A 15,434-nucleotide genomic window follows, 5' to 3' on the forward strand; every position below is an offset into this window, starting at 1 on the left:
GCGGTCGGAAATCTTCCCGGTGTGGCGGCGGGTGGCGGCGGCCGGCGTCTCCGGCGTCTGGTTCGTCTTCTCCGGCGAGGGCAGGCGGCTAGGGTTTTTTTTGGTCTGGTGTGGGGGTTCTATTTATACCCTTTTGCCTTTTGATCTCAGCCGTCCATTTTGTTTTAATCTGGGCCGTCCATTTTTTGATTAAATCTGGGCCGGCCGTGCGATTTCATCTGGGCCGTCCGTACGCACGCTTGATCTGGGTCGTCCGATTGCGCGTACGTGGATCGCCAACGTGGTCCGTCCCCGGTCGACGTGGTTTTGCCACGTGGCAGGTCCTGGTTGGCCGGGACTGCTGACTGGGTCTGCTGACTGGGTCTGCTGACGTGGCTGCTGACGTGGCCCCCCTCCCCCCCCCCCCCGCCCCTTTTTTTTTTTTTTTTTTCCTTCTTCAATTTCCCGGGCGCTACAGTAGAAGAGAAATCCTAAGGGAATATGATGACATTAGATCTATCAAGATGTAGATACCCCTATTCAAAGAAAGGAATGATGCAGAGACTTATCTTGAGTGGGAACGGAAAGTAGAGTTGATTTTTGACTGTCACAACTATAGTGAAGCCAAGAAAATAAAACTATCAGCAATCAAATTCATAAATTATGCACTTATTTGGGGGGGATAAAGTAACTGCCCTTAGGAGAAGAGATGGAGACCAACTTGTATCCATCTAGAGAGAAATGAAGTTTATTATGAGAAAGAGATTTGTTGCATCTTATTATGATAGAGAATTGCATCAGAAGCTCCAAAGATTAACTCAGGGATCCCTCTCGGTAGAAGATTACCACAAGAAGATAGAAATGGCAATGATCAGGACCAGAGTTTATGAGAGTCCAAAAGTCACCATGACTAGATTTTTGAGTGGTCTGAACAGAGAGATCGTTAATGCTATGGAACTGCATCACTACATAGATTTAGATGAGATAGTACACATGGCTATGAAGATTGAGAAACATCCAAAGTATAGAGGTTTCTCCATAAGTAATTCTCAGTTTACCCCTCAGTTTAGTTCTACATGGCTTGAAAAGGAATAAAGAAAGAAACTGGAAGAAAGGAAGGACAAGCGCAACTCTACCGAATCTAGAGGTAACCCTAAATCACCTAACTATGAAGATTGAGAAACATCCAAAGTATAGAGGTTTCTCCAGAAGTAATTCTCAGTTTACCCCTCAGTTTAGTTCTACATGGCCTGAAAAGGAATAAAGAAAGAAACTGGAAGAAAGGAAGGACAAGCGCAACTCTACCGAATCTAGAGGTAACCCTAAATCACCTAATGCTACTCAAAAACCAAGTTCTATTAAGTGTTTTAGGTGTCTTGGAGTTGGACACATCGCGTCACAATGCCACAACAAAAATCTCATGTTACTGCAAGACGACGGCGAGATAGAGACTGTCAATAAGTACAACAGTGATGATAATAGTATAACATCACTAGATGATTGTGAAGACAATTTAACAGCCCCAGTATAGGGTGAGATATTGGTTATCCGGAGAGCTCTAAATATACAATCCAAAGAAACAGACAACGATCAAAGAGAGAATATCTTCCATACCAGATGTCATGTGAATGAGAAGGTATGCAGTATGATCATAGACGGAGGCAGTTGTGCCAATATTGTTAGTACTTTACTAGTTGACAAACTAGGATTATCTTGTACTAAACACTCTAAGCCGTATAGACTACATTGGTTCAATGAGTATGGAGAAGTCAAGGTACACAAGCAAGTCAATATTCCCTTCTCCATAGGCAAGTACAAAGATGAGATATGTTGTGATGTCATTTCCATGCACGTCAATCATATCCTGCTTTGACGACCACGGCATTATGATAGATAGACACATCACGATGGGTTCAAGAATCAATACTTTTTACGTTTGGATGGCCTAAAACATATTTTGACACATCTATCTCCAAAAGAGGTCTATGCTGATCAAATCAAAATCAAGAAATCCTTTGAAGAATAATCAGAAAAAGAAAAAGAAAAAGAAAGAAAAGAGGCCGAAAAGAAAAAAAAAATAGCCCATTAAGAGAAAAAGAAGCTAAAAAAATAAAGTCGTCCATTGAGCATAAACGAGGCCCAAAAGAACAATAAAAAAGGCCCAATGAGAGAAAGTGAGAGAGAGAAAAGAAAAGAATATATATATGTGAGGAAGAGAGAAGTGAGGAGAGCGATCTGTGAGAAGCAAAGCTTTATTGTACTTCGATACAAGGAAACCTATCTAACTTTTTCTGACTTTCACACTTCTTTGCCTAATTATGTTTTTTCTCTTTTTGTAAGAATATGAAGATGTGTTTCCGAAGGAGATTCTGAATAGTCTACCACCACTACAAGGGATTGAACATCATATTGACTTTATCCCTGGAGCGTCAATTCCCAGCCGTCTAGCCTATTGAAGTAATCCTAAAGAGATAAAGGAACTTCAACAGCAAGTAGAGGAATTGTTAGGTAAGGACATGTAAGAGAAAGTTTGAACCCTTGTGCCTAAAAAAGATGGCTCTTGGAGGATGTGTGTGCATTGCCGAGCCGTCAACAAAATTATGGTAAAGTATAGATACCTTATCCTAGGTTAGATGATATGTTTGATGAATTGAGGGGATCTACTATTTTTACTAAAATAAATCTTAAAAGTGGATACCACCAGATTAGGATGAAACTTGGAAATGAGTGGAAAACTACCTTTAAAACCAAGTATCGGTTGTATGAGTAGTTAGTAATGCCTTCAGGGTTATCAAATGCTTCTAGCACCTTCATGAGACTTATGAACCATGTTTTATGACCTTTTGTAGGTAAATTTATAGTAGTTTACTTTGATGACATCCTGATTTACAGCAAGTCTTTAGAGGATCACCTTCAACACATCAGATATGTCCTAAAGGTCCTTAGGAAAGAATAGTTGTATACATTGCCAAAAAGTGTACCTTCTGCAATCAAAAATTAATTTTTGATTGCAGAAGGTACATCAGATATGTTCTAAAGGTCCTTAGGAAAGAATAGTTGTATGCATTGCCAAGAAGTGTACCTTCTGCAATCAAAAATTAATTTTTTTAGGAATTGTATTTAGTGCACAGGGCATTGAGATAGATTAAAATAAGGTGAAAGCAATCAGAGAATGGCCTACTCTGACATCAACCAGCGAGGTAAGGAGTTTCCATGGTTTGGTGAGCTTCTACCGCAGGTTTATTAAAAATTTCAGTTTTATAGCAACACCATTGAATGAACTGGTAAAAAAAATGTAAAATTTGTATAGATTGAAAAACAAGAGCATGCTTTTACTTTATTGAAAAATAAATTATGTTATGTACCTATTTTAGCTTTACTTGACTTTAACAAAACTTTTGAGCTTAAATGTAATACTTCAGGTATTGGTATAGGAGCAGTTCTGATGCAGAAAGGGCGTCTCGTGGCTTATTTCAGTGAGAAACTTAGTAGCACACTATTGAACTACTCAACCTACGACAAGGAGTTGTACGTCTCGGTGAAAGCATTAGAGGTATGACAGCACTATTTATTGCCAAAGGAGTTTGTGATCCATATAAATCATGAATCCCTAAAACTTCTGAAAGGTCAAGGTAAACTCAACCATCACCACTGTAAGTGGGTCAAGTTCATATAATTTTTCTCCTATGTAATCAAGTATAACAAGGTAAGGATAATATTGTTGTCGTGCATTATCTCGCAAGTACGCTTTGATTTCTACATTTAACTCTAAGTTGTTAGGATTTGAACATATTAAGGAGAAGTATGCTAATGATAATGATTTTTTACTGTTTATCATGCATGTGAGCATTCTGCATTCCACAATTTTTATACGTATGATGGTTTTCTCCTTATGTATGGTAATTTATGTATGTCTAACTGTTTACTCAGGGAATTACTGGTGCATGAGGCTCATAGTGGGGGATTGATAGGGCACTTTGGAGTAGCTAAAACTCTAAATTTATTCAATAAGCATTTTTATTGGTCTAACATGAGAAAAGATGTTGAGTGCATTTGAAGTAGATGCATTGCATATGAGCATGCCAAATTTAGGGTTCTACCTCATAGATTATACACACCTTTACCTATACCTACAGCACCTTAGATAGATATATCTATGGATTTTGTATTAGGATTGCCTAGGACAAGGAGAGGTAATGATAGTATATTTGTCGTCATGAATAGACTTAATAAGATGGCATACTTCAAAGTATGTCATAAGACCGATGATGCGACAAATATCACAAATCTGTTTCTCAAGGATGTTACGAGATTTTATGGCATTCCTAAATTGTGAGTGATAGTGATGTAAAATTTCTTAGTTAATTTTGGAGAGTTCTGTAAGGTAAATTAGGAACAAAGTTGTTATTCTCTACTGCATGTCACCCCCAAACTGATGGTAAGATTGAAGTTGTTAATAGTACCTTAGGATTCTTGTTGAGAGCTATAATTGGTCGAAACTTGAAAACATGAGAAGATTGTTTGGCTATAGTAAAATTTGCATATAATAGGAGTATTCATACATATTCAAGGTTTTCACCTTTTGATATTGTTTATAGTTTTAATCCTTTAACTCCAATAGACCTCACACCTTCACCTTTACAGGAAATTTAGAATACTGATAGTCAGCAGATAGCAGAACTTGTTAAAGTCATACATGAGAAGGTCAGGCAGTATATCCAGAAGAAGCATGAATCCTATGCACGACACGCCAATAAAGGAAGGAAACGAGTAGTGTTCCAACCTGACGATTGGCTATGGGTTAATATGCGAAAGGAAAGATTTCTCAATCAAGAAAAATCTAAATTGAACCCCTGAGAAGATGGAGTTTTTCAAGTTCTAGAGCGTATCAATGACAATGCCTACAAAATTGATCTCCCAGGTGAATACGATGCGTCTATTACCTTTAATGTTTCTGACTTTTCCATTTTTGATGCAGGTCAAGATTCGATGATGAATCTTTTTGAAGAGAGAGAGGATGATGTGAGCATGGACATAGATCAAGTTGGTGGAAATGATATCCCAATACCAAGTGGGCCCATTATAAGGGGGAAAGCTAAAAGATTACAACAATCCTTCAACTTTTTATCCAAGCGTGGATCAATGAGAAAGATGGGTTTGGACCCATTAAAGAACCCCAAAAAAAGAAAACAACATGACTATTAAACCAAATGTATAATAGTATATACTATTCACCCAAGTACAAGAGGGAAATAAGCAAGGAAAGAGAAATTCTGCAAGACATGAAAAAAGAAAATTCTTATGGAATTTTATTTCCTAATCATGTGGTCTCCACAATTAAAGATCAGTCAAGAGGGGAAATTGCTCCTAAATTGCAGGCTATCTTGAAAAAGAAGAAAGCTTCTTAAATGCTAAATCTCGTGGAAAAAGAAAATATTTGAGAAAGAAGAAAATATTTTAGCAGAATCTCTTCCCCTAAATCAAGTACAATTAATTAAGATATTCCCTATTTAAAAAGTTTTCTTCATAGGGAAATCATGTCTATCCTATTTTAATTGTAATTTTCTTAATTTTTGCTAGTTTTCCATTCTGCTCTATATCTAATTTTTTATATAATTTCTACAATTAATTAGAAGATTTTTTTCCCCTTATTATTCGTATGGCTTACATTATAAATAATTTTTCAATTCAAAGTTGTAATTCAATTTAGAATTTTCAGCTTATTAATAAAATTCAAGTATTTTTATTTTAAACTTTCAATCTTGCAAGAGTGAGTGAGTAGGTGGGTCTTCGACCGACTTGTTGTGCTAGGAATTGAGATCACTTATCGAGGTTAGTCTCGTAAGTCTTTTCAATTCCACCTCTTTATTTCTTTTCCTATTACCTTGATTTTTACTACCCTGTTGAGTGTGGATCAAGTAGGGAGGGTTTGTTTAGAATTTTGAATTTCTGACTGCTAATGCACATGTGGAATTTTGGATTCCATTGTTGATCTTAGGTTCTGCATCACAACAATTTGCTACAACACCAACAACATCACCACAAGAGAATCAAAATCCACAAAGTCATCTACTTAACAGATTATACCAGATCCTAAGTTTTTTCAAATATATACAAAGAGGAAAATGCTAAGTACTGAGCCTAAACCAGTCCAAGAATCAAACCTTGATCATGGAATTGAAGTAAGTTACAAAGAGCATATACAGTCTAATAATGATATACCTATAGCGCTTCATGAAGCTACAAGAGAATGCATACTCTTTTTATCCTATCTTATAATTTATGTCATCTGATAAGTGTTCATCATTCATAAAAATTTTCTCACATGTTCTAATAATGAGTCTATTCCTAACACAATACTTAAGGTATTATCTTTTGAAAAATAGAAAGATGCTATGAAATGTAGGAATTTGAGACAAACCAAACATGAAAAATTGTTTATCTACCAAAAACAAAAAAACCGGTGGGATGTAAATTGGTTTTGACTATTAAGTATAAGCTAAATGGGACAATCGAGGTACAAAAAGCGACATTGGCAGCAAAGGATTATATACAAACATGTGAAATAGATTGCCAAGAGATATTCGAACCAGTAATCAAGATGAACACTGTGCAAATATTGTTGTTATTAGCTGCTCACTTTGATTAGTAACTACAACAATTTGATCTAAAAAATCTCTTCCTACATGGAGATTTAGAAAAAGAAATCTATGTGTATATCCACCAGACAAACAAGTAGGATCAAATAAGGTATGTAAATTAAAGGAAACTATGTATGAACTCAAATAATCCCCAAGAGCATGTTTTGACATGTTCGCAAGGGTGATAATAGACATAGGATTTAAGCAGGCTCAAGAAAGCCATACTCTGTTAATCAATTATTTAGAGAGATGAGTAGTTATAACTTTCCTATTATATGTTGATAATATTATCATATCAGGAGATAATGAGAAAAACTAACACTAAAGTAGTGTCTGACAAAGGAATTTGAAATAAAAAAACTTAGTTAATTGAAGTATTTTCTAGAAATCAATGTCAACTGCTCAATATCCATGACTTTTATTTCTCAGCAGAAAAATGCATTCATAACCTGTTGAAGGACGCTAGCAAATTCGTGTACAAACTACCTAGTACTCCTATTGATCCTAATCACAAATTAGGAATAGTAAAAGAATATATGCTAGTAAACAAATAAAATTATTAGATATAAGTTAGGAGATTATTATATCTATCCCACATAAAACCAAACATCACCTATGCAATGAGTGTTATAAGTCAATTCTTATATAATCTGAAAGAAGTGTACTTACAAGCAGCCCACAGAGCATTGAATTATCTAAAAAGTTCACCAAAAAGGAATTTCATTTAGAAAGAGTGATAAACTACTCCTAAAATCTTATACTGAAGCAAATTATGCAGTATCAGTTAAAGACAAAAGTTCTACCACAAGATAATGTACCTTCTTCGAGGAGAACTTAGTTATCTTAAGAAATAAGAAACAAAATATAATTGCAAGATCAAGTGTAGTGCAATAAGACAGGAAATATGTAAACTACTATAAATAAAAATAATTTTAAAAGATTTTAAAATCAAATAGAAAAACTTTATACGTTTATATTGTAATAATAAATCAGATACAAGCATTGTTGATAATCCAAGGCAACACAACTGGACAAAATACATCGAGATCGATAAACATTTTATCAAAAGAATCTTGACAGCAACTTACACAACAGCCCAATATGCACCCATGCATACCTACCAATTCTCAACGGACAGAAGTGTTAACTAAAGTTTTAAGGAATCCAACATTCCAAGCTTAATGAGAAGTTGGAAATGGACAACATTTTACTCCCCAGTTTGATGAGAAGTTTTAAAGAAAAAGTAAATTAAGTTAAAGGGTATAAGATAAATTACATTATTTATAATTAATTTTAATCTATTATTTATTTCTCTTTATGTCCTAAAAAGTTTTTATATATAGAATTATAATATTTAATATAATATATATCAAACTATTTTTAACATAAGATTTAATCGCAAAAAATTGAATTCATTCATTTGGGGCTTGAACTAGTAGATCTATTGCGAAATTGAGATTTAGTAGTCTACCAATGATATGCCTAAAGTTGTTAGTTCAAACTAAATTAAAAGAATTAGAGTTTAAGAATCTCTTGTCTAAAAATTTAAGAAGCTAGTTGAGAGCAAAAGGAATCTTTCAAAAGAAGTCCACAAATTCCCACAGTAGTCTCGAACCTTTCCAACATAGCCAATTTCGAGGATGCAATTCAGGAGATAAGATCAGTCAGCAACAATCTTGATCAAACTAGTGATTCCACTAATAAAAATATTCCATCTTAGCTTGTTTCGATCCTGCATCAGCTGTGTGGGATATTGTTGTGAGTTTAACATCACTAAACAACGAGGAGGAAAGAAGTTCAGTTTGACAAAGAACCTCATGACTTTGAGATGGAGATAGAAGCTGCCATAACAAGACCCTGTTCAAAGAACATCGTACCAAGGAATGCATAACCCCGACATTGATGTTACGGTTGTCTATGAAGTCAGGTAGATTAGTAGCTGAACGAACAAATCTCAACTAAAGGTAGCCTCTTCTGTCATTCACCAAAAAGTAAAAAAGTAGCCTCCCCTGCCCATCACCCAAAAAATATATATATATGCCGTCTTTTGTCCATCACCAAAAAAATAGCCCCTTCTGCCTTCTTCAAAATGAAAAAAAAAAAAAAAGGTATCCTCTTTTGAAGAAGCTTTGAGAGAAAAGATCCTCCCTACTAACAAGCAGAAGAAGGGCACAAAATTTGTCAATGAACTCTTCTATTGCAACAAGGCCTAGCACATTCATTTGTGATGTTACTGGAGAAGCAAGCAGCAAGATGCAGCCTCAGCAATAATGAGCACGAAGAGGACAAATAATAGGATTAGTTGTTTTTGAGCTTTGGCTTGGGATGAGTTAACTCCACTTTCTGTTTCCCAGTTAACGTGAAGAGAGAGAGAGAGAGAATTTTTGAAAAGGATTATTTCCCTTTAATGAGCTTAAAAGCTATTGTTTTAAACACTTACACTACACCTAGTATGCAAAATACAGGAGGACAACAGATGGGTAAGACTCCTTTCCCTCCCCTACGCAATGTTTGATAAATAAAATAATAAGTCGAAGAGGGTAAGTTGCCACCCAACTTAGGGTGGATTGCCTTGTTCACTTCAATTGGAGTGGATAACTATCACCTACTAAGATAATGCTTTAGAATTACTATAATACTCCTAAACATTTTTCTTCATATTAACCTTTTATAATTTATAATAAAATCATCATAGTATTAACAAATTAAGCAATACTCCTCAACCAAAATCCTTTAAAAAATTAACCAATACCCCGTAACCAAAATCCTTGACAATGATATTTTTATCTTTATGTTAATTATTACCTCTTAAATTATTTACATTAAAAAAAAAGATAATATGCTCATTTGCGCTATACTATGCATCTCTTCACCGAATTATCTAAAATATATCATATAGTAGATAATAACTAGCATACCGAACTCTATGTAGAGGTCCATACATATCCTCAGCCAATGGTAACAATTTGTTAAAAATGGCCATTCTCTTATTCATATAGTTAGTAAACCAAGTGAATCTTTTCTCTTGTCCTTAATTGTACATGACTCTAGTAGTTGGGTAGTATCATTTTCGTACCTTATGAGTAAAACTTTCCATTTCAACCAAATATAAAGGATGACACACCTATTTTTAGTTTTATGACATGATAACTTTAAAAAACATGAAGTTGTATTTCCTTAAGAATAAATCTCATACCATTCCGTACAATGAGAGCACCAAGTCCGGTAGGGTAACCGAATATCTTCCAAAAGCATTAAAAAGAAGTATCATCAGAAACAGTGTGCAATTTGTTTTTGAGTTCAAAGAAAAAAGAAAATGAAAAGTAATATATCTACCTTGTAGAATGACATCACAACAAAATCTGCAGGATACTTTGACAAATCAGGGGGTTGTGTCACACATCCTTTCGCAGCATCAATCAAGACCATCCAGTGCCCCTTACTTAATAAAAAGACAAAGTCAATGTAATCATATAAAAGGGATCTAGACACAAAGTATGCTAGTGATTGAATAAACTGGCTCTATCCATTACAATGTATCCATTCATTTTACACAAACTAAATCAATTATAACAATCTGAAATCTTCCATCCAAAAAAGAAATTAAAAGATCTTGGTTTCGAGATATGGAAACAATGTTAATAGCTCAAATCTTTCCAATTACAATATTACTTAAACAACCCATCAGTGACAGAAGATATAAATTCGAGCAGTATAAATTTAAATTTGAGCCGACAAGATGTCCAACACTGTATTAGGAGGGAAAGGAAATTTAAGGTGGGGGTGACGCATAAGAAAAGTTTACTTTCCTTTTTTTTTAAGGTTATAAATTATTTTTGAAAGAAAAACAAAACATGAGTGTTTCTTTCATATGCCAGAAATATCATTAAAAATTAAATAGAGTGACTGAGAGTGATGGAGAGTGAATGAGGTAGTCGGGGTGAGCGACTGAGAGGGTGACAGAGAGGTGGCTGAGTGGTGACTGAGTAGTGGCTGAGAGGTGGCTGCGGCAAAAGACGAAGCTCCCCGTTGAGTAGTCGGATGGAGGTGGCTGTGGTGGTGAGAGAAGAAACTAAGGGCTTCAGTGAAAGCAAATTCTGAAAGGTTTCAGGGGTGTTTAGGCGCACCGTTTCTGTTGAATAGTGATGCTAGTGTAAGGTGAGATGTTGAACAGAAACAGATGTTTTCTGGTTATTGACCAGAAAAGTTTGATGTCGTTGGCAAAGGTGTCAGACAGGACAGAGTAATGTTATTGGAAAATGGAAGGAGTTCCCGCACTTCCATTTTTCTCAGCAAAGAGAATGTGGAGTGGCTGTTAAGAAGTTTCAAAGAATTTTTTTGGGTGAAGAGGGGCAAAACTTGGGATCGGAGCAGGCATGGCAGTCAGCAATCTCTGTGCATGGTGTTGGGCTGGGATAACATAGGTTGGTATTTGGGGTTTTAGGTGAGTTACGGGAGAAGCTTCAAGAGGATTTTTGTCCCGCAGAGTAAGAGGACAGAGGGCTTGTGGAACCTTATGATGGCTCCGCAAGAGGTGGCCAGAGTTAGGTTGGTTGTGCTAGGAAGGGAGAAGGGTGGTATGGAGGTGAAGAACCAAAACAGCAGCAGTCCCAGGGTTCAATTAGGGATGTTGGAGACGATGTGTTTCCTCACTGGATAGCTAATCCACTATACTTTTTATGATGTTCGCTCCTTCAATTCAACAATGCTTCTTTTTGCAATGCAATCTACGCCTTAAAGAAAACCAACCTCCCTTCCAATGGTTTCACCTAGAGAATGGAAGTAAACACCTTGTCTAAGAAAGAATCTAATTTAAGGTTCCACCCAACAAAACACCTATATAAGTAAAAGGCCAAGATAAATACTTGCAACCAATAGCATCTACAAGGCCACTAACCATATTATTCTCCATGCTAGAGGCATGCTCAAATATCTTCACAACTGTGAGAGTGTTATTAAACAATTGCACATCATACAAAAATACAGAATAGTCCCACCGGCAAATTGAAGGTGAGAAACCTCAATTCTCCAATTCCTACAACATACATCTACTGGCACATCTCTCGGAGCCAATAGTTAACATCTAATTATGTACATCAACCACCATCATGAAAACAAAAGGAAAAAGGGATCCTATCTAATCCCCATAGAAACCTGATACCTAGACCAAGGCTTACCATTCACAAACATCAATAAAATACATTCAAACACCTCAAGAATTTAATGTGTTAAAAAACATGCCAAAGAAAAACTTGTGACATTAGGTTACGAACTCTAAAAAGAAGCTAGCTTGACAACTTTCTTTTCCAGAGCTTAGAAGCTTACAAGAATAAAACAATCTAAATGAACTTTAATAAAATGAGCATACTTTAGAGCTGCAGTGCCTTCCAATATGCTCTCAGAATTTCCCTTAATTATGTTCACCAAGTCATGGCAGAATCTCAAACCCGTGAAATTGCATTCTGACGGGAAAGCAAATAAGTTAAAAGCATCACCTGCAATTAGAGGAATATATGATGAAACTCCAGTTGGTTGTAACAACATCTGTCTGAAAAATACGTGGCGAAAAATAAACATACAAATACTTGTGCGATGTACTAGGGTTAAGAGAAATAATATTTGTCTTTATAGTTTTATCTATTGTGATAAGAAGGCACACATAGTCCAGTTTGGTAGAATGTGGGTATCTAAAAGCCAATGTCATAGATTCAAATCCTATAGAGCATGATTATGGAGAGTTGAACAAAATAAAATAAAAAATTGAAAGATTTTGTCGAAATTATTCTTTTAAAAATTTCCTGAAAAGCTAATCAGTTCTTCTCTCCATTGAAAGAATAAGATCTTTATGGTCATTACCAAACTTGTAGAAGAGATGAAATACAACCAAGGTATATCTTTTTTACCATAGGTTGAATCAATCATCTGAAAAAATTATACTAAAAATTAGGATACATTCTGAGAAAATAAAATTCCATCAAAAAAAAATAAAATGACAGACTTCCATAAAAGTTCTCATATAATCGACAATTAAATTTTCATTTTATACATGTTAAATCATGGATTAGTAACTACATCTAATCTTTAAAAAAAAATCACAATTGTTTCGAAAGAATCTCTATGAATAAGATCAAACCTTCTTCCTTAACTCTTTTCACAGGCTCATTGACTATTCTGATAAAAATTAAGGTGGATGTCCAGACACCCGACACTCCACAATTGGCAAGTTGTATTTTCTTGGATCCAACTTTATATCTCATGGAGTACGAAGAAACAATTCATTGTTTCCTGTTCTCATGATAAAGAATGGTATCATGAAGTTGCCATTTCAGTAGTTGATTTAACTTGGACAAAACAATATTCCATGAACTAAATGTCCCTTAATGGGCAAACCTACCTTGGTGTTACAATATTAGTGCTAAATGTCAAGCTTCTAATCTAGTTTAACATGCCTACTCAAAACATGTTGAGTTTGATATGCCCTTTGTCCATGAAAAGTCCAATCGGGTCAACTACAAGTCCATCATGTTTCAAGTCAAGAACAATTGATAGACATCTTCATCGAATGTCTTACATCAAAACTTTTGACTTATTTGGAGCCATTCTTTAATGTGCTTAAATGCTTAGATCGAGAGGGATGATAAATATAGTTATCTTCTATTAGTTTGGTAACAAATTTTTCATATTTTATTGTTAAATGAGTTGCACCTCAAGGTGAATTCTCTAACTCTTGCATAAATATAAATCATCAATGAAATTAAGATTAATTTGAGTGAAATTATTCTGAAAGTTTATAAATGCAACATTATGATATCCAAAAACTGCAAAGAATTTAAGCTTCTAAAATTTATAATTGCTCGACATAGAAATAGACTTTGGTACCTTAGTTGATATCTTAACAAGTTACCTGTAGACTCTCTGTTGATGACTCTGGAAGCATTTCTCCTCTGTACTTGGTGAAGTGATATCTTCAAAGAATCACCAGAATTAATGGCTTGTTCACCACTATGCACAGCCTCTTCAACATCAACTGCAAAAGCCGAAGCACCTTGGCCAAGAGCATATCTAAATATTATTAACGGTACACATATCTATAGAGTCAGCCTCAAGCCTATTACTAAGAGTACACATATCAATACATTCAATGTTAAAAATGGAAGTCAACTAACTGGACACTTTGCCTTCTCTGACTCTACAAATAGTAAAGCTATCCATTCTTTGGATTGAAAAACTAAGCTATTGTTAAACTAAAGAAACTAGAAAGAGGAAAAGATAAGACATCCTTCTAACAAATGGAAGAAGACAAACAGAAACAGGAAAAAGTCAGAAAATATTAATATAGGAAATTCTCCCAATTCCTCAGCATAATTGACAAAGAAATACCTCAAAAAGGCCCATGTGCCTTAGCCATAACCAGACCATGCATATATTCTACACAAGTAAAATGTGTAAGATTACCACAGTGATTAAAGAAGCTGGCATTACTTCTTGACCACAAACTCAACGCACAACTAAAAGTTCGCCCCACTATAACACTCTATGCTCCTTCAGATAAGCCATCAAATAGGAACATAAAAATTGTCTCAGAAGTGGAGAGCAAACCCAACACTCCCACTTAGTTTAAACAGCTTATTTTGAAACATCGAGTATACCTCAAAGTGGAGAAAAAGATGGCTATTAGGCTCTGATGCCCAATAACAAAAAACATAACAGCAAGGAAATAGTTGTATTCCATCGTTAACAGGTTTCCTCTTTGAAGAAAAACATATTATTACAAGAAGAAGGAAAAACAGACAAAGAATAATCTTTAAAATACATGTCCACCTTAACCCAAAGAGACATCAAAAAGGACATCAGATCCCAAAGAAGAAAAAAATGAGAGACGTGACCTTCGAAAGTCCTGGCATTTCTCTCTAGCCAAATCAACTAAGACCCAGCAAAAATGGTTATGCTGCATAAAGATTTTACCTTCTTCCTCCTACTAACACCAGGAGAGCAAAAGAAGAGAACTCTGCAAGATGAGAAGGAGAAACTCAAAAAACTCTAAAAGCATCAAGTAAACAGATCCAAAGTCTTCAAGCCATAATGCAGTGAATAAATGTGACTGAGAAGAAATGGAAACAAGTCATCTATGAGCTTGATGATGAAGACAAGGGGTACTTCCCGGAAGTTAGAGAAGTTAACATAGGAGGAAAGAGGAAGCTGCTTCCACTAAATGCACAAGATATATGGATGGTGGAGCCTATTGCTTGCAGTGTCTCACTTCCTATCACGTGCATGGAGCGAGAAATTTAATTATGTTGGCCTTGACACAAGATAACTGATATAATATCAGTGCCCTTCTACCCCATTGACAACTTAAAAAAAATGTTGGATCCAAAATGATAGGCACAAAACACGATCCACATCCCACTTAACTTGATACCAAATCCCTTAAAACCAAATAACCATGCCTTATGTCACTTTACATAGACCAAATGACAAATTCCAATCAGAGATCACCATTTCTTTATGTATCACATTCCATTAAGCATTGATAAGCAATAAACTAGTAAATAGATGCTGTAATCACACGCAGCTAGACGTGTTTGTTTAAATTCCTTATCCATAGTAATCTAAGTAACCACCCATGACAATAACTATGGTAGGATACTCTCTAATCCCGAGCACACTATTGTGGTTTTCCATGGTGTACATAAAGTTGCTATGGCAGCTCCATGGAAAGGTCTCGCCAACCAGCTTCAGTGCAGCAGTTGCTCCAGCAGTGAATATGCATCTGTAGTCCTTTGGAGGTGCATTAAAATAATTGAGGACCTA

The 15,434-nt window shown here is 35.4% G+C and overlaps 1 protein-coding gene across 9 annotated transcripts in view; it reads right to left on the minus strand.

Moving 5' to 3' along the window:
• Positions 1 to 15,434, minus strand: part of ABA3 (molybdenum cofactor sulfurase (LOS5) (ABA3)) — a 93,174-nt gene that overhangs the window by 60,035 nt on the left and 17,705 nt on the right. For all 9 annotated transcript variants that reach the window (XR_015819323.1, XM_088220428.1, XM_088220430.1 and 6 more), the window contains exons 4-8: positions 15,271 to 15,431; positions 13,525 to 13,682; positions 11,989 to 12,115; positions 9,957 to 10,062; positions 9,817 to 9,862 (exon numbers count right to left, since the gene is read on the minus strand). Coding sequence is in view for 8 of the 9 variants with exons in the window: in XM_088220428.1 (XP_088076554.1) it covers positions 9,817 to 9,862; positions 9,957 to 10,062; positions 11,989 to 12,115; positions 13,525 to 13,682; positions 15,271 to 15,431 (598 nt within the window). In the remaining variant the exon portion in view is untranslated. The remainder of the gene's footprint in view (positions 1 to 9,816; positions 9,863 to 9,956; positions 10,063 to 11,988; positions 12,116 to 13,524; positions 13,683 to 15,270; positions 15,432 to 15,434) is intronic.

Source organism: Carica papaya, chromosome 5, assembly GCF_054855325.1.
Source record: "Carica papaya isolate Zhongbai chromosome 5, ASM5485532v1, whole genome shotgun sequence".
Lineage (NCBI taxonomy): Eukaryota > Viridiplantae > Streptophyta > Magnoliopsida > Brassicales > Caricaceae > Carica > Carica papaya.